General features: G+C 40.5%; 1 protein-coding gene and 2 long non-coding RNA genes across 3 annotated transcripts in view; 1 reads left to right on the top strand and 2 right to left on the bottom strand.

Moving 5' to 3' along the window:
• The first annotated feature begins 269 nt into the window (after positions 1-269).
• LOC145431130 (uncharacterized) lies at positions 270-2,388 on the top strand. Its single transcript, XR_013911476.1, has 2 exons — positions 270-1,101; positions 1,832-2,388. It is a non-coding gene; the product is annotated as an uncharacterized LOC145431130 (long non-coding RNA).
• On the bottom strand, positions 1,996-3,696 carry LOC145431131 (uncharacterized). The gene is made up of 2 exons (XR_013911477.1): positions 3,555-3,696; positions 1,996-2,675 (listed from the first exon to the last, which is right to left on the bottom strand). It is a non-coding gene; the product is annotated as an uncharacterized LOC145431131 (long non-coding RNA).
• Positions 3,697-5,309: 1,613 nt separating this feature from the next.
• nrbp2b (nuclear receptor binding protein 2b) overlaps positions 5,310-18,516 on the bottom strand; it is a 42,587-nt gene continuing 29,380 nt past the window's right edge. Inside the window, exons 2-18 of the mRNA XM_026179925.2 lie at positions 12,860-12,982; positions 12,192-12,293; positions 12,015-12,104; positions 11,601-11,641; positions 11,420-11,514; positions 10,713-10,736; positions 10,529-10,615; positions 9,892-9,947; positions 9,713-9,808; positions 9,330-9,462; positions 9,143-9,245; positions 8,994-9,044; positions 8,783-8,918; positions 7,942-7,995; positions 7,708-7,771; positions 7,160-7,215; positions 5,310-7,000 (exon numbers count right to left, since the gene is read on the bottom strand). Coding sequence (XP_026035710.1) covers positions 6,914-7,000; positions 7,160-7,215; positions 7,708-7,771; positions 7,942-7,995; positions 8,783-8,918; positions 8,994-9,044; positions 9,143-9,245; positions 9,330-9,462; positions 9,713-9,808; positions 9,892-9,947; positions 10,529-10,615; positions 10,713-10,736; positions 11,420-11,514; positions 11,601-11,641; positions 12,015-12,104; positions 12,192-12,293; positions 12,860-12,982 — 1,398 coding nt within the window. The 3' untranslated portion in view covers positions 5,310-6,913. The remainder of the gene's footprint in view (positions 7,001-7,159; positions 7,216-7,707; positions 7,772-7,941; positions 7,996-8,782; positions 8,919-8,993; positions 9,045-9,142; positions 9,246-9,329; positions 9,463-9,712; positions 9,809-9,891; positions 9,948-10,528; positions 10,616-10,712; positions 10,737-11,419; positions 11,515-11,600; positions 11,642-12,014; positions 12,105-12,191; positions 12,294-12,859; positions 12,983-18,516) is intronic.

Below are 18,516 nucleotides of genomic sequence, written 5' to 3'. Positions count from 1 at the left end.
AATGCATTTAGAATTTATTTAGAAGTACAAATTAAATTTGTTTTAGCAATTATTGTTTTATAATGTCACAATTCCAACCCTGCTCCTTTATCCGGGCTTGGACCGGCAAAAGTGACCCGAAATTGGCACTCTGGTGTAGTTACTTTGTGTGTGTGGGTGTGTGTTTATAAGTAGCTTTAAACCTTGTGATCCACAAAACAGCATAACAGTAAAAGAAGAACTGACTGGTTACAGACAGTGCGGGAGCAGCGGCTTCGCTCATGCGCGAGTCATTTGCAGTTCGGACGCATAGGTGCGAACGTCTGCTGCAGTGTTGCCAACTTAGCGACTTTGTCGCTATATTTAGCGAGTTTTCAGACCCCCTTAGCGACTTTTTTTTCTAAAAAGCGACTAGCGACAAATCTGGCGACTTTTTCTGGTGTTATTGGAGACTTATTTATGACGACTTTTTGACGTGAAAGCGGGTATCGCTTTTACTCTCAAAAAGCAGCGGGTGCTGCCGTGGGTACCTCGCAGCTGGGGGAGGACTATCCTCCGCCTGTGAGCACTTTGGCACGGGTGAGGTGCCTATGGCAGCACCGCTGCTTGTTAAGGGTGTGTTCACACCGAACGCGATGGGCGCGTGAAAAAAGCCCCAAACGCCCCTAACTTGACGCGTGCACATTCGCACCTCTACGCGTGTCCAAGAAAAATCCATCGCGCCCCAAAATATCATATTTTAACCGCGTGAACCGGAAATGTGGGAGGGATGTGGGAGGAAGTTTTGCAAGACCGGTATCTTTGCAAGATGGCAGCTGTCGAGCTAGCGCTTGAAGAGAGAGTCTCCCTTCTCTATTTACTGTGGAGAGCAGAGTAGCGGCGTAAAGGACATCCTTGCCGTACCTGGGTCCATCAGGTCCTCCAGAGGCGTGAGCAGTTTGGTGAGTTTCACCACTTGCTCCAGGAGCTGCGCCTGGATGACGGCCGATTCCAGCGCTATCACCGTCATTCACTCGGCCAGTTTGAGGACCTGCTGTCCCGCGTCGGTCCCAGAATCGCCCGCCTAGACACCGACTACAGGCGCTCAATCCCACCTGCAGAGCGCCTGTCCGTCTGCCTGAGGTTAGTAAAAGTGTTTAATACGTAGTCCTTTATTGATACCTGTGCTAATATATGCTAAACCATCCATTTATACACTGCTAACATGGATGTGCTATGCTAACAGTGAATGCCCTCGGTGTTTGCTGATATCAAACTGTAGCATTAGGACCACTGAGTTAACCTTTGTAGTGATACTCACTCCTTTTTATTTAGACCTGGTTTAATTCTGGGATAGTTGAATATTTGTATATAATCCCTGCAGCTGTCAGACTCTATAGCAGGGGTCACAGCCTTTATTAAAACAGAGTTAGATAAAACTGTGAACAGTTTGGTTCATCTCTAGTTACATGGTTCTATCTTGATAAGCTGTTTTATCACAGATTAATTTTTCAAAAATATTAATGATTTAAGCAAGGAAAGGGCTACATGTCAACATACAACTCTTTATTTCTATTAATGTCTCACTTCATTCCTACCTGATTGACATGTTTAGGAATTATGAGTGATTGGCTCACTGTAGTTGTGAAAGTTGCTACCAATCAAATTATAATATGTTAAAGTTAAAACAAAACACAACTGTTTTAGATATTATCTAATATACATTTTGTAATTATCCTTATAATTACAAAAGGTTTTATGTAAGATTTAAGTTTTGTGATTAAATCTGACATCACAAAAGTATTTTGGAATTTGAATAATGTATTTTGTAACTGCAGTACACATAATACTGATTTTGAACAATTTTGTCCAGGTTCCTTGTCACCGCGGACTCCTTCAGCACCAAGCGTTCAGTTACAGAGTCGGTGTGTCAGATCACCCCCAGGCAGCGACGGCCATCTGGGACTGTCTAGTGGACGACTTCATGGCTGTGCCTTCACCTGGAGACTGGCGGTCCATCACAGAGGGACTCCAGGAGCGCTGGAACTTTCCTCTGTGCTGTGCAGCTCTGGATGGGAAGCACGTCCAGACAAAGGCACCCCATATATCATATAGGAGACACACACATTGATATACACTAAATATTCATTTCATTTCTTTTTTGTGGTGCCCAAATTTATGCACCTGCTTGATTTTGTTTAAATAATTATTGCACACTTTTTGTAAATCCAGTAAACTTCTTTTCACTTCTCAAATATCACTGTGTGAGTCTCCTGTATGATATATTTAACTGACATTTTTTTATTGTAACAACCAACGATTTATACAGGAAAATGATGTCTATTAACAAGGTTGCCCAAACTTCTACATCCCACTGTATTAGTATATTTTGTCATTAGTATAATATGAAATAAATTCTACATGTGTCAAGTCGTGTGCCAACATTTGCTGTGTAGTAGAACTGAGACATTAGTCATTATAAAAATTTATTTGAAATAATATTAAAATTCTCACACAGAAATACATTAAACATAAATATATAAAATATAAGAATTTACAGAGAGACAGGAATAAAAAGGACCAGCTGCTCTCCAGAGCAGGAACCAGGCTGAGGAGGAAATGCTCCATTGGAGACTGGTGTGGCTCCAGCTCCACCACCGATGGACCGTCCTGGGACCCGTCCCTCATCTGCCTCGGAGCCGTCCTCCCCTGTGGGCCTGTAAAACAGCACAAAACACAAAGAAATGAGAAGGCTGCTACTAGATTTTAATTTCAACATTGAAAAAAACAAACAAACTAAAAACAGGATATAATCAGATTGGTTGTAGATATTTAGTAAAGGTCATCACAGGCAATCCCACCGACTAAAAAGGTATCGGTGCTTGCTGTACATATCTGTGGGTGCAGCAGCAGGAGCTCAGGGACTGGGGAGCCAGGAGAAGCAACAGGGGATGCTCTGCTTCAGAATCAGTTGGTTCTATCAATACAGTATTAAATGTTAACAGGTTGAATATAATAATCATAGAGTAGACAGTGGTCCCTCATTTATTGCAGCAGGGGTTCTCAGAATAACTAGCCCCTGGCCACGCACTTTATACACTTTTTTCCACACACACGAACATTGGTCACAGTTCTCACAATTGATTCTCAAAGTGCAAACCTTTGTAGATTGCAAAACGTAAAAGTATTATTATGCCGTGTTTTGTCTTCATCTGCCTGCCACTTTCGTGCGCCTTTTTCCCTCGCGGTGCAGGTGTGTATTTCCGAATGAGGCTCATAGTTATGGGTGTTTTTGTGCTGTTTTTTCTATTGGACGTGATGGTTATCAAAACCAAACATGATAAATTTGGCAAGCGCAGGAGACACGGCACGGAGCAGATTTGTCAATCAGGCTGCAGAATGCAATGCTGTCCGGTATGAAAATGAAAATTAAGAAAAAAGAGGCAATAAAATATATTCTTAAATGACAACATGCCTAAAAGCAGAACGGTATTTGTATGTCAGTGGGAAAATAGCGGTGGCTTGCTAGCTTTTGTGCGGCTTCCCCGGGTCAGTGAAAACTTTAGAGAAAACTTGAGAAAAATGAATGAACTTACCAGGTTGCCCGATCTCTTTACATATCTTCCTCCAAGCTCGGTCCTTTATATTCCTGTCTCGGTACAGAAAGCAGCTGGTGTCGTACGGCTCCGGGTTGTTTGCTACGGCATTGATTAGCCTTCCTTCTATTGAAGAATAAAGGGCTTTGGCTGGATCTGCCCCTTTGAACTAGGTAACAGCCACGTCACCAGGCTCCTGATTGGTTGTCGCGGCGCGATTTGACGCTGGAGTTCAGATTTTTCCAACTCGAGCCGGGGACGCGAAACGCGTGTATGCACAAAATGCAACACATAAACTCACGCGCGTGTTTTTTTTCGCGAGTCAAACGCCTGAAACGCGCTACACTCACGCGCGTTTCAGGCGTTATTATGTTTTGACGTTTTCGCGACGCAAATCTGCTTCCGAATTTTCGCGTGAGCCGCAATCGCGGGTCAGCGCGCCTTTCCATTGACTTTACATGTAAGCCTGACGCTCTGCCTGCCTCTATCGCGTTCGGTGTGAACACGAGCAATAGGCGTTTTCACGTCAAAAACGTCGTCATAAATAAGTCATCAATAACACTTTTTTATATTTTTAGTAGTGTGTCACACAAACAGCAAATATTGTCAAAAAAAGTAAGAAATCTTTGGGGGTGCTTTGATTTTGCTAAACTCGCCCTGCCTTTAGGTTTCACTAGGGATATATCCGTAGATCAGTGTAGCTTAGTGATGGTAAATTTGATTCTTTTTACTGAATCGAGTTTTAATGAGTCACTCACCAAAGTGAATCGATTTTTTGAGTCATTTGGGTCACTGAATTTCAGCATTTATTTTCTAATCTTTGCTCACTATTCATATAAAAACTTTAACTATTAAACAGACAACAGATAAAACCCTTGCAACCTAACAGCTAAAAACATTTGTAATTACTTTAGTCAAAAATTATATACTGAATGAGTTAAAATTAGAGTAACATGATTGAATTTAGCAACAATGTTAAAAACGTCACTATCACAAATCTGTTATTCTTAATAAATCATATTGCATCCTGATATTATGCATATAAAATGTTTTGTACTCTGTCTTAACGTGTCATGTCAACCCAAGACACTACATAAATACTAAATTAAATTCACCATTCCTCGTTTCTTATTTAAATAATTTTTTGGTAATGCATGCATGGAAACATCAAAACACACGCAGCATATTACATCTTGTTTATTGTCATGTATTTAATTGCAGTAGCTACAATATTTACCAAAGGTTTAAGTAGAACACATCCGAAGGCAAGTTTTATTCAACAGAGTCACAGAAATAAAAAAAGAAGAAGTCATTTGACGTAAAATAAGACTGATATGGAAGGGTTTGTTTTTTTTCCATGTTTGCACAGTCTAAACATTCATTTTCATGGTCAGGTCCTCTCTGGAACTGAACTGTGACTGACAAAGGCAAAATGCAGTTCTGGACGGTTGCAGGCTTTTAAGACATGCAGCTTACTAGGATCAAACAAGAGCAATAGTGGCACTGCTTTGTGTTGTCCAACATACGCCTCTTTTGATAGCCACAAACAAATATGTACACCACAGCCTGTAGCAGGTGACTGTCTGGGAGGCTTCAGGGCTCCTGTCTTCAGAGACATACTGATAAGTAGGCTCGACACAGAGTATAGTAAGTATTGTAGGCAATGACTGTACAGCAGTGTAACTGTTATGAAACTGCAACCTCACAAACCCATAAAACAAATGACGCAGAGCTATGTAAAACGTGACAACAGTATTTTGCTGATGATCACTACTGTTTTTTACTACAGTTTTATTAAGGAGTAATCCACCCAAATGGCAGCTTTTTATGTTTCAGAGACCAGGTTCTTGATAAAAAAAATAAAAAAAAATCAGGCACTGATGCACAGCCAGCTCTATTTTTGTCTTTGTGTGGGTTGCAGTGCCATCGTTTTCACATTTCACACCAGAACTGTGTGAAATAAAACTAGAGTAGATGGGGTTCTGGGAAATAAAAACATGCAAAGGAAAATAATTCAGTTTCTCATCACCTGCTGTAACATCTGGAGTCCATGAAAACCTCACAGGAAAAACAAATTCTAATGATTTGGGTGGATTTCACCTTTGAAAGATCTACGGAAATATTTACAAAACAAAATTCATGTACTAATATTTTCAAATGGTTTGGGAAATACAATAATAGTAACTATAGCAGGAATATTAATAAACAAAATGGCAATTTTTTAATAATTAATTTTAACATCAGATAGTCACAGCTTTGCTCATGTTTAAGTAAGACTACGCTTTCAAATCACACGTAGATTTATTCCAATTTTTGTACACAGGCTACTAATATTGACGGCAGCAGAGACCATAACCATCTTATCCATAAGTCCAATAAAAAAGGCTGCAGCTCTTAATCAAGCTTCCATTACTCAGCCTCGACTTCCTCTTCACTTCCACACAGGCTGAATTTGTGGACTAATAATAAAGAATTGCAAAGTTGATCTTGTTTTAAGACTAAAGTCAACCTGAACGTGTTAATTGCTAAGTTGTGGGTGATGCCATTTCACTGCCATAACAGGCACTTTGCAAGTCTTTGGCTTTCACGGTGGAAAACCTGTAAGAGCACTACAGGCTAAAACAGAGAGGCATCATCTCATTACTTATCACCTCATTCAGGCGTAGCATGTTTAGCTGTGTGGAGATAGCATTCAGTCGGAGAGTGCAGTGAGGTGTGTCACTTTGAAGGTGTAGAACAAAGAAAAATAAACATTTGTGCAATGCATGTCCTGTTCACAGTTAAACAGAAGAAAAAAAAAGTCAGCTGAATGGGTATCAACAGTGCACATAAGACGGAATCTTAAATTCCCTAAAACTCTTGTGAACTGAAGGTTCTGGCTTGTGAGGGAGAGGGAGGTTTAATCAGCAATAAAAGTGTGCAAATGAGGCTTTGAGGAACAAAATGTCTGTTTGTATGTAGTAGTATGTAGTTGCTGCATCTGTGAGTATAACATATCTGCTCTGGATAGTGGCATTATGGAAAACCTAAGATTGTAAGATATCTTAAGGCATGATAGCCCTTTTAGGCAGGGAGTTTGTCAATCTTCCTCTGCTCTGTGGGGTTGCTGGACGCAGCCGTGATTCCTCTGGTCCTCCAGCCAGAGGCGCCTTCTCACTGAGATGATTTACTGTCTGTCAAGGTGCAGCATCCATCTGTGTTTGTCCCTTTTTTTTTATTCCCCATTGGGTCAGCTCCCTGTGCTTCCTCAGGTCCACGGCTGTCTCGTCCTACCCGCTGCCCTCTCTTGCTCTCTCTCCATCTGAGTGATCAATGCCCCGGGACCCTCCATCTGGGCCAGAGCCTGTCGGGACCCCTCCTCATTGCGTGCTCCCAGAAGCGAGTGCTCGGACCCGGTGTTGTTTGATGGCATTCTCCAGGAACCCCGCCACCTTCTCACTGTCCTCCTACAAAGCCACCAAGATGCGGTCAAAGTTTATTTGGGAAAAAAAGTGTTAAAACTCTTCAAAAAACAAAAGATAAAAGAAAAGAAAAAAAGAATAAATTACTGCTGTACTTGTTCCCAGATCATTAAAATGTAAAAACAAAGAAGCTTTTCCGTCTACCTCATTTATGAAGGCGTAGTGAACAAGTTCACTGGCGAGGTCTTTGGAGGTGTCAGCTGAAAGTTTCATACAAAATAATTCAGTTAGAAAAATATACAAGAAAAATAAAACAACAGGTGTCTTTTTTCAAATAAAAAGACAAAACGGTTATCCAGATCAATCTATACAAACAAGTGCTTTAAATGGACTTATAGTATCAATTTAAAAGTCCCACGTCGCCTTGTTCTTAAGTTATCGTATTCACAAATCATGACAATAACCCATCAGCAATTTATGTCTGATGGGTTAAAACAAACAAAAAAAACAAAAATAAAACATAAATAAATATGTCAAACTGATTCACTGCCTCACATGGAAATTCATTAGAGTGAGTTATGAAGTTGATCTGGCTATTACATTTGTTTATGTTTGTTAGTTGGATCACTCTGAAAGTAATGGACAAATTTGCATGAAAACTGCAACCAGATGTGAAGTTTGGGCTTGAATCAATCTGGATGATGATCTAGGAACACTCACATTGTTGTGATATTTCAGAAATGTCAACTTACTTGGAAGGATGTCGCAGCTGAGCTGCCTGTGAAGTTTATCATCCATCTTCAGAAACAAAGAGAGCTAAGGAGACACCAAAAGGCTCAATTAAAGTCAGACTGAATTCATATGTATTCATTCTGACTGACTGAAATGCAGAGCTGCTAAAGCAACGCTGCAGTAGGATTCATCTTTAAGGAGCCCAGGTTTTTACACTGAAATGGGCAAAGTACCTGTAACACTATGTGACTCACATGAGTTTTGGTCCCTTCTTCATTTGACTCCAAATTACAGTGCATCTGAACTACCTGCAATGACAACAGAGTAAGAAGCACTGAAACATGAAGGCAAAGCAAAGTATTAAATATTTAAAGTGTTTGGAGTGATAATAAATAGTTATTATTACAATAATAGAGAGACATGCATAGACACGTGCATGTGCTTATCCTACACAAGTGACACACACAACAACTTAAAGGGCAGCAGAAAGCTTTTGTAATCCAACTTTTGCTAACACTTTCCCAACATATCTGGCACTGATACACGTGATGCTAAGCAGGGACACCATCTAAGGTAATAACCTAAAACATAATAAACTAGACATTTATCATTGATATTCAGATAGGCTCATGCTCATATGCTGTGCTCTGAAATAATGAAAAGTAATCTTAATCAAAGACACACAAGGTGATACTGTCACACTGTGATGTGACAGTGTTTTGCAGGTCTGAGCTGCTGTTCACATAAGCGCAATGTCTAACACTGCCCTGTTGCTTAATTTGGTTAATTTAAAAAGTTGCTCCTGATGCATTCCTAGTATTGGATTTAAATGCAAGCAGTCAGCTCTGATTCACAGTGAGACCTCTCAGTCCAAAATTTGTTCCCCTTCAAAGCTGACTGCATGGAGACGGTCTCACTGAAATCAGATGCGGGCAACAACAAATATGAGGAGATTTCCATGTGTAAATATCTCACGTGTTGCAACATCCCAGACATACTGCTGAAAGTCTACTGTAAACACAGAGTCATTCTCTAGAGATGTAGCCAGCAAGTCTGTGCATTTAACACTACTGTTGTTCAATCTAAGGTGCCGACCTTCCTTGTCTCCGTCTCCTGGGGTTCAGGAGTCGGCGTCTTGACCGTTTCAACCTGCTCCTGAGACAAGGAGAGCGCTCGGGGGACGGGGTGAGGCCGCGTTGAGGCAAAATTCATCAATGGGTAGATTCCATTCCTGAAGAGAGAAAAGGCCAAGATGTTAAACTTGAGAAAGTAAACTGAGAAAGTAAAGCACTGCAGTAACACTTACTTGACATCCTCTAGAAACTTGTCAAGTTCCAATGGGGACACGTGGGAATACCTGCAGAGGGGACACAAAAGAGAACAGAGAGCAATGATCTTGACTTGTCATGCTTTCTGGCAGACAGCGGAAGATTCGAGGTGGGTATAAGATTTTACTTGAGCTGAACTCCCTGTCTGTCTTCATGTTTAATCTCTGCCATGACAGCATTGGGGTCAAATGACTTGGTTTTCTCCTCCACACAGTTCTCTGGAAGCAAGTCTGTAGATGCATCACAAGTGTGGCCGTTACTAAAGAAATCTGATGCACACAAGTAGCTGCAGTGCACATAAGAGAGAAACTCACACTGGTTGTTGATGAGGCAATGGGCGGCGAGCAGTTTGAGCGAGTGGACCTCGAACAAGACTCGGTGGAACAAGAGGTCGTGAGCTGTAGGACGGAGCTTGGAGTCGTGATGCAAACAAGACTGGGTGAACTCCTGCAGGAGCAATAAGGAAGTAAATCCAACACATAACCATGCAACTGTAAAGTGTGACCCAGTTTCCTGAGCATCACTTTGTTCTTTCTGGCATATTTAACTGACGGAGCCCTGCTGTGCGGTCTGAATAAGCCTAGAGGGACGGCAGTGTGAGTAAGCGTTGCTAGAGTAGTGCAGGACAGTTTGTCTTTTCTACATGTTTCTGCAGCTGTTCTTGCATTTCAGGGCATAAAGTATTTTTGAGACTTACTCTCATGAGAGGGTCTTCCAGAGATTGACCTGCATTGACTATGGCCTCCTTGGACACAGCACTATCTCCATTGGCCTGGATCTCCAGCACAGCCATCTATAAGGGTACAAATAATCTGTCAAGAAAAACAGCCACACACACAGAAAGATGGAAATCCAGCAGATTTACTTCTCTTTTACCTCCAGAGCACAGATTCCAAAGGAGAAAATGTCTATGGCGTAACCATCTTCGCCAGCTGGAAACGATTGAAGAGAAGCAGGGTGAGAGGAGGGTAAAAATAGGAAAACTTAACGAAAAAGCTTACCCCAAATTAAAAAGGTAGCAATGTGCCATCAAAAAAAAAAAAATCAATTTGAAAAGGGGAAGAAGGTAAACAGTTTATCCTCATTACAAAGGGATTAATCTATCCTTTTGTCTTTTTGGCAGCTGCAAAATAGGTACAAACAATCTACTAAATGTCTTGAAGTAATTTGTGTCTCATCCATTTCACTTTGGCAGTACTAATTCCAACGTTTACCTCATTATCTACAATAATTACAGACAACAGGTCACAAAATACCCAGAACTATCTGATAGAAGGCCCCGTTTGGTGCTTCTGGCATACAGATTACTGACAACTAGTCTTTTTCTCAGCGGTTCCCATTTCATACAACGTGCAAATATCTTCATGTGTAGTAACTGAGGTCTGGAGCTACATTAAACTGTGAACATAAAGACTGAATTTTTACTCTGCAGGTCAAACAGTCAGGTAGGAATCAATGTAGACCGATTAAATAAAAGCAACGTCACAGAAAGCTGGATGGAAATGCCACTTACCTCCGTATTCTGGAGCAAAGAAATGAAGATTTCTCTGCTCGTCGCGATGTTGCCTCGCTTTGCTGTGAACACTTGCATCTGGGAAAACTGGCAAGAGAAGGCAGAGCACAAATATATTAGATATTAAATATTAGATAAAACTAATGAATTGATATTAAACCACTAAACAAAAAAGGTCCCTTACCATTAACAAATAGCCGATGCCACACTGTGGGAGGAGAGTTAATACAATTTAGATATTCATTCTGCTTAATGCCATGAAAATAAAATTTTAATTGATTTTGTACTTTACTGTACTGTTATTTAGTGTAAGATAAGGTGTATGTGTCCCTTTGACTGACTATGCTAAAACATAATACAGGAATAACTGCTGTGACTTGTGTTTAGAGCAGTGCCCTCCTGATTATCCACTGAAACTCGCTGATTCAGACCCTGTAAGGACCTTGAAAAACCTTTTCTGTACCTAAAGTTGTTTGATTATTGTGGTATGACCAATCTAACTTAAAGAACACGTGGAGATCGAGGAGATTTCAAAGCCATGAGCTGTACCACAAGTATTAAAATGTACTTACGCTGGAAATGGTTTTGACACAGAAGAAAGTTATAGTTAAGAAGAATCTGGTATTAAAATGTGGGAAAGATTCGACCTGGTTACAGCCCTGCATGACACTAAACCTCAAAGTTTGGTGTTTTTCAGTCCTAAAAATCAAATGTTCATATCTTCTGTGCTTTAGAAGTTATGAGGGTTTAGCTGGAAAAAAATAGCACGAATATTAAGGAGGAAAATTCACTTTAGAGGCTTCATTAGTCATAATAAAGTTATTGTACAAAAAAAGAAAACCAGCTGATCGACTACTTGCAGTAACATTAAAGTCCCTGCTGGGAGCAGACCTGAGCCAATCTTGATGAGGCCGTTGTGCTGGATGAAGATGGTGTCACAAGTCAGGTTTCCATGGATTATCGGTGGATCGCAAGAGTGCAGATAACTGCCAGCAAACAATAAAGCATGTTATTAATGCTCACACTGAGATAACAGACACGATTACATCACACAGAACAAATAAGTCAGTACCTAAGCGCAGAGAGAATCTGTGTGCACCATCTCTTCCAGGCCTGAAACGAAGGGGAACAGAGAAAGATGAAGAGCTACACCTCTAAACTAACAGACACGAGTAATATGGAAACATATGCACTGTCATAAAATGCACTAATTTGATATGTGCATGAAAATACCAAAAGCTAATTAAAGTTAAATAACATTAACTTTATCTACAATTTATTTTAAAGAAGGAAGATATTGTGAATAAACCTCATGAATATTTGAAATCCACCAGGTTAGGATAAGATGCATGTCTGAGCAGACTGAGCGGTGTCGTGTTACGTAATCTCAAATCCTGCTGGAAAAATGGATCTGAATAGCGATGGGACTGCAGTACCCTGAGCTGCCACCGTGAGACTCAGTATGTGACCAGAGTAAAACACTGACCTTCACATTCATAGTCTTGTGGTTTTTCTTGGTTTTCTTCAGGAACTGCTTGAGGCTGCCTGACGACATGTATTCAGTGATGAATATAACCTGTGTGCCACAGACAGAGGAGAGAAAACCTGTTCATGCACCAGCGTTTGTGTGCGTGAAAAAGAGGAAGCAAGTTGAAAACCTTACTCGAGCCTGGCTCTCCTTCATGTCCAGCCAGTACTTGTGGAACTTGACAATGTTGGGGTGTTCGACCTGCATCAGGTTCTCAAACATCTCCTTGATCTTCTCCTAAACATCACACATCAGAGATGGTTCACATCTAAAAACGTTAGTCTATCACACTATTAGAAAATCAATCAGGGACACTTTAACAATTTATAATTCAAGTGGTTTGTAAGCAGTAATAACGAAAATCACCCGAGTGGTTTAAAGTTCAGCAATTTTTATATTTGCTGGTGTTTATCTGTTGGAATAGGTCTCTTGTGAGGATAAATATGACTTTATCAATTCCCTTGATCAGTTTTCTGAATGGAAAAAAAGGCCTACACAGCTTTGTCAGCACCAGTCCAGCTGTTTAAGTGTTGACCCCCTAAGAAACAGCAAAAAACTGTAGAAAAAAAGCCAAAAGGTCCACTGCCATGAGTTCAACGTCAGTCTTGCTACATCAATGTGAGGAAAAAAAACCCGCAAGCAGTGATAAAAGGAAGGTAAGAGCTTAAAGATATATGACCGGTGTCTATATATAACAGTAAATCTTCCAGCTTCATCCAGGCTTTTTAGTTGACAAATCAATAAATAGAACCAGAATTTAATTTGCAGATCTCGTAGTTAAAGGTTTATATGAGTTTGGGTACCTCTTGTGCCTTAAAGACTTTCTTGTCTAAGAAGAGTACTTCATTCCACACCACCTCCACTCCTTCCTCCGTGTCCATGGCCAAAGAGGCACTTTCCACACCTGGAACATTACCTTGACTGACCTGCAGGGGGCAAACAGAAACACATACGGGACTTAATGTAACGCAACAGCTAATATTAATTTATCGTTCTACACAATTTACCACGACAATAACTAAGTTTTTTTGACACTTGGAACAGAAGAAAAAGCTGTAAACACAACATGAATATACTGTCAAACTATAAAGTTATTATGGAAAGTGAATAGATAACAAACAGCTGCCTGTTTACACAACAGGAAGACATCCAAGTAAACATCACCGAAACCACAGACTGCATGAAACAAGGACGTAGCTTGAAGGTTGGAACAATGAAGGCAAGTCTCTTAAATCTATCCGAAGATCTCTAGGTGGCGATAGTTGTGGAAAAAAAGACTTCCAGTTCAGTAGACGTCTAAAGGAACGCTGGCTTTCTCTCCTGACCTCTGTAAACACTCTCCTGCGAGGTTTTTTCATTTATTTTAGGTCTATTTGGTAAATCTTTGTCATACTGTAAGAACAAAATGTAAGAAAATTAAAATATTATATTTAAATCAAGAATAAATTTTTTTCACCGCTTTTGGTCTCTACCAACTCCAGTGTGTTTAACTGAGCTTAACTTTTTCTCTCTGCTATTGTTTGCTGAACAAATACCATGAAAAAAAAGTTTTTGTTAAAATTTGGCAATAAAAGCTATCAATAAAAAGAATAAAAATACTCTTTTACAGATTTGTAGCCATTGATAAAACAGACAATCGCTATAGCTGCCAGGTGGGAATTCACATTCTGTGCTATTGTTTCCAATACACAAAAAAACCCAATGTTAGACGAGCATGAGATCATGCTGGCGTCCCTGAGCGATGCACAGCTTATTATTCTCTGTAATATAAAAAAAAAACAAAGGAGCAGAGCGTTATCAAGCCCTCCCTAAAACATTCAGCTACAGAAAAGCAGGGCTGAAATGATTAGACTTCACCCCCTGCTGAGTCTATAATATCTACTAAAAGCCCCATAACACAGTCGCAGAATTATGTCACTGACAGCTCCATTGATAAAACGGCAAATCGGGGTGTCTGGGTTAAAGAGAGTGCAGTACTAAGCAAATTCAGTTTTCATTCCATTAATGCATCCATCAGTCAGGACAGATGGGAGTTAATTCACTCTACTGAGGCCAAGATAAATGCAGACAGGCCGGCTATAACGTGATGAACGGTATAGACATCCGAGAGGATGCGGAGCAGCTTGTGCGAAAAGAGAAGAGATGGATTAAAGGTAGACAGACGGAAAGAAGTGAAGGGATTGTGCACGAGGGATTTACAGAGATGAGACGCATGCCACAAGATGGAGGAGGTGGCATCAAAGCTCCAAGAAATACACAGGGGGAAAAAAATGAAGGGGAGTGGAATGGAAAGAGGAGGCAGAGACTGGCAGAAGCAGACAGCCTGCAGCTCTGTCACTGCATGAGGTGGCAACGGAGGCAAAGGGTTCATCACAGGATATTGCTGCCTCGGCTGGGAAGACCTGATTTAACCTCCTGCTATGTTTTTAATGCAGCAGCTGTGCTGGTGCAGGGAGTGGAAAGGCTGCACTGGGTTCAAAGTCCAGTGCAACAAGCACAATGCAGGATCCACAGTTCCTGCTAATCCCGCGTCTGGCCAGTGCTTAGAGTAGAAAAGCACTATATAAATAACAATAAATATTTCATGCTTTTTTATTGATTGGTGTGATTCTGTCTGGCAGGCACTTGAGCAGCTACTCTGTGTGCGGTGGACATGGTGGCTATAAGCTAAAGAGACAATATTAGCCACAAATATAACTGATTACAAAAGGTATTTGTGTGTTTTTTTGTGGATTTGTGGTGAAGCACTAACTTGTTTTCTACTTTGTCCTCTCTAGGGTGTTTGGGCAAATGTGTCCCCGGGAGGTTTGAATGAGGGTTAGAGGGTTAGAAGAAAACAGGGATGAATTGGGTACGCTGAATTGCTTCTGGGTTTTTTTGGGGGGGTGTTTTAATAAGGATTTCAGGGTTATGTTGTTTTAATAGAAATGCAACATTTATATGTGGTGTTGGTAAAGGTTTTTATAATAGTATATATAGCATATAGTATAATAGTTTCTAATATGGAAAAATGTTACTTGGCTAAATTGCATGTTGGGAAATACAGAATACACCCCTGGCATGTTATTAGCAATGTGTGGCTCATCAGCAGCACAGTATAAAACAATGGCCCTTTGTCAATTCTCAAGTACGCGAGTACGTACTCGCGTTCTCGGCACACGGGAGTACAGACTCGCCGAGAACGCGAGTAGGGACTTGCGATTTGTACAATTGGAACACCAGCGTACTTGATGATGTCACAGGTCCAGAGTTTTTACTGCCATCCCCTCTTAATTTAACTGCGAGTAATATGTTATGAAGCTTAACTTTAATCACAGCCAAACCGGTTTACTCAGGAACAAATAAAACACTGAAATAAACCAAACATTAACATTTAGAAGTGATCTAAGTGACTTATATATCATGTTTAACCTCAGTAGTGAAATCTCTATTAATAAAAATAGTGTACATGTACATACGTGTACATACCTTAATAAAAACAAGCAGGTGAGATGTTAGAACGCTTTTATTTTTATTTTAGTGGACACCCAATACAAAAAACGATGTGCCGGGAGTCCGCTGTTCTCGCCGGCTCTAATAATCCTCGACCTTGCTGTCTGCTATGGAGCTGGCGGGTCACAGACGTCTCCGAAAACGTCGGAGCGCGTTTGGAAATATATGATATCTTGATAAATCGAGCAGATATTTGAACCTCTGACCTCTTTCAGATTTCCTCATGAGGATCAATAAACTATATTAGTAGGTTTTTAGTTCTCTATAGTCTATATTTATAATTTATCCTATTATATTGTACCTTGAACTTCAGAAGCACAGTCTAAGCACTGAGTTTTTCATTACACAGTTATCAGTAAATCAGTACTGTCAGCAAACTGCAATATACTCAGCATCTACTTGAGGCCTTCAGCTGAGAGGTCTATTCATAAAATTCTTGCAAAAGGGTTTTGTTTTTTGTTTTTTAGTTTTTAGATTTTATTTGCTACTTATACTCTTTTGTGCCCTGTCCTTCCCGGAATTGCACATCTCCTGATTCAGTCCGTTTCCACTGCTGTGGTTCCTCAAGAGCCCAAACAGAACCATGTGTAGGCTCTTATTGATGTGATGACACTTATTTGGTTAAATGTGCTAAAACTGCACAATTATAGATTTTATTATGTCATCACAGTGACAATTTGATTGGCCGTTGGCTCTCACAATTACATAAAGTCAAGAAAAAACTGCATAAAACTGGAATGTGGACTCAAGACGAGCCAGAGATTTCAGCTCTTTTACAGTTTACCAATTCAGCTGACGGTCTGTTTCTCTTTACTTTGATTTAACGGTACCACAGTAAATAAAAAGAAAAGTGAAGGGCTTAAACAGTCTTCACAGTGTTGCTGAGATCTGTTCAAACAGAGAGAACTCTGGACTCAAATCATAATTAATGAGCATATGGATTGAATCAACAAGACCGCATGTGGTAGTGAATTCCTATTGCTGCCCTCGAGATATCATTACAGCCGTGCTGGCCTACGAGGACTCCTGTTTCTTATTACTGCTGAATACACGACTCTGGCTGAATGTTTGGGGTCTTTTACATGACGGCAGGATGAATTCTGAACAGATTTGGGGGCTTCAACCTCTTTACTATGAAGTTGTCCTCAAGTGCTGAGCGGCGGAAATGAGCTTTCTCCAAAGGGTGGCTGACCTCTCCTTTAGCTATAGGGTGAGGAGTTCAGTCATTTGGGAGGTAGAGCAGGGCGATACGACCAAAAATATTTATCACGATATACATTTGAAAATTTGCGATAACGATATAACTGACGATGTAATTGACACTAGACAAAATACTTTACAACTCCACAACTTTATTAGTGGAAAAAAAACAAAACAAAACATCAATGTATTTTCACTTAAACAAGCAGCTGTTTTTTAAGTGCATTAAAGTTATATACAAATTTAACAGTGCAAATGCAAATTCCTTGCTGACAGTTTAACCGAAAGGCATTTCCAGTGGAAATTGGCCGACATATCCTCAGCATAACCATGTAGAATATCCACAAAACTTAAAAAGAGGTATTACACACACAATACGGTAATATTATGTTGAAGCACAGTACGTATCACTCCGCCAGGCTCCTGCCTACGATAGCCGTAATGCTCCGACAATCCATCAAGCAGTGCTGGTTCGTAGCTTAGCAAAGTCGTACTAAAACATTTGACAGATTTTCGAGCGCCGTGTACATAAAATCGTTTCGAGGTCAGTAAACACAACCAGAATTCATACATAAGGCCCATTAGATTATAAGGGGCACTGTCGATTTTCAGAAAAGTCAAAGGATTGATTTTAAGTGTGCCGTATTTTCCAAAAAAGCATGCTCTACCAAAAATAGTGCTTTGTTGTGTATCTGACAGACAAAAGCTAAACCAGTTCCACACCATTGAAGTTGCAGCATTTTTACAAACCAATTCTGGTTCATTCGTATCATTCAACGATTTGCTTTCGCTGCCATGCTTTTTCCGACGTGTGCGTATGAAAACAAAGGCACTTTGCATGCGCATTTTACCCATATTCTATCGAGATATTTCATTTTTCTATCGTTGCCCAAAATTATACCGGTATTACCGTGAACGGTATGATATGGCCCAGCCCTATTGGGAGGGACTTGGAGTAGAGCCGCTCTTGCTCCACATTGAAATCAGCCAGCAGAGGTGATTCAGGTATCTGACTAGGATGCCTCCTAGGTGAGGCCACACCCAAGACATGCTGGGGGGATACATATATCCCCTGACTGGCCTGGAAACTCCTCTGTGTTCCCCTGGATCAGTGCAAAGATGGATGGATGGATGGATGGACAATTTCCTGCCATCAAATTCAATCAAATTTAATCATCCACTAATCTAATGTTGCTTCTTCTCATCTCTTCTCTAACAGCTGGGATAACAAGTTTTATACATTTAAAAGAAAATAAAAAGCTAACCTGATACCTCCCTGTCAGCACCATCATCTTAAAATCTCATCTGGGTGTCTTTGGAGAACAGCTGAGAACCAACACAAAGCTAGATGACAGGGTAGCAACTAAACCACTATTATTTAGGCCCGTCTCTCCACCTTAATTACTGCTTATTACTGTTAAATGCTAACCATTGATGTATTCGACAGAGCGCCGCTTGTGCCGTGCTTCATCGTCTTTGACTCCGCGGTGAATGGAGTCAAAACAGCTTTCTGTATCCGCGTCTAACAGGAGGACGTGTGTTAACTGAACCGCACAGGCAGAAGACGAGAAGCAATGCTGTAAATATGAAGATTTCACATTTTGACATTTCAGACTCCACAAATATCTTCACGACACGAGCGAGCCTCACTGTGGCTTGTTTACTCCTCAAACGCAGTGCAACTGTAGAGCTCTCTTAAAGCTTCTCTTTATACTCGAGTTGGGCAGTGGAGGAGACATAACATATAATCTCACTACTCAGTGAGAGA

Source organism: Astatotilapia calliptera, chromosome 9 (assembly GCF_964374335.1).
Source record: "Astatotilapia calliptera chromosome 9, fAstCal68.1, whole genome shotgun sequence".
Taxonomy (NCBI): domain Eukaryota; kingdom Metazoa; phylum Chordata; class Actinopteri; order Cichliformes; family Cichlidae; genus Astatotilapia; species Astatotilapia calliptera.
Note: the sequence above shows the minus strand (reverse complement) of the source record. Positions and strands in the feature narration are given on the sequence as shown.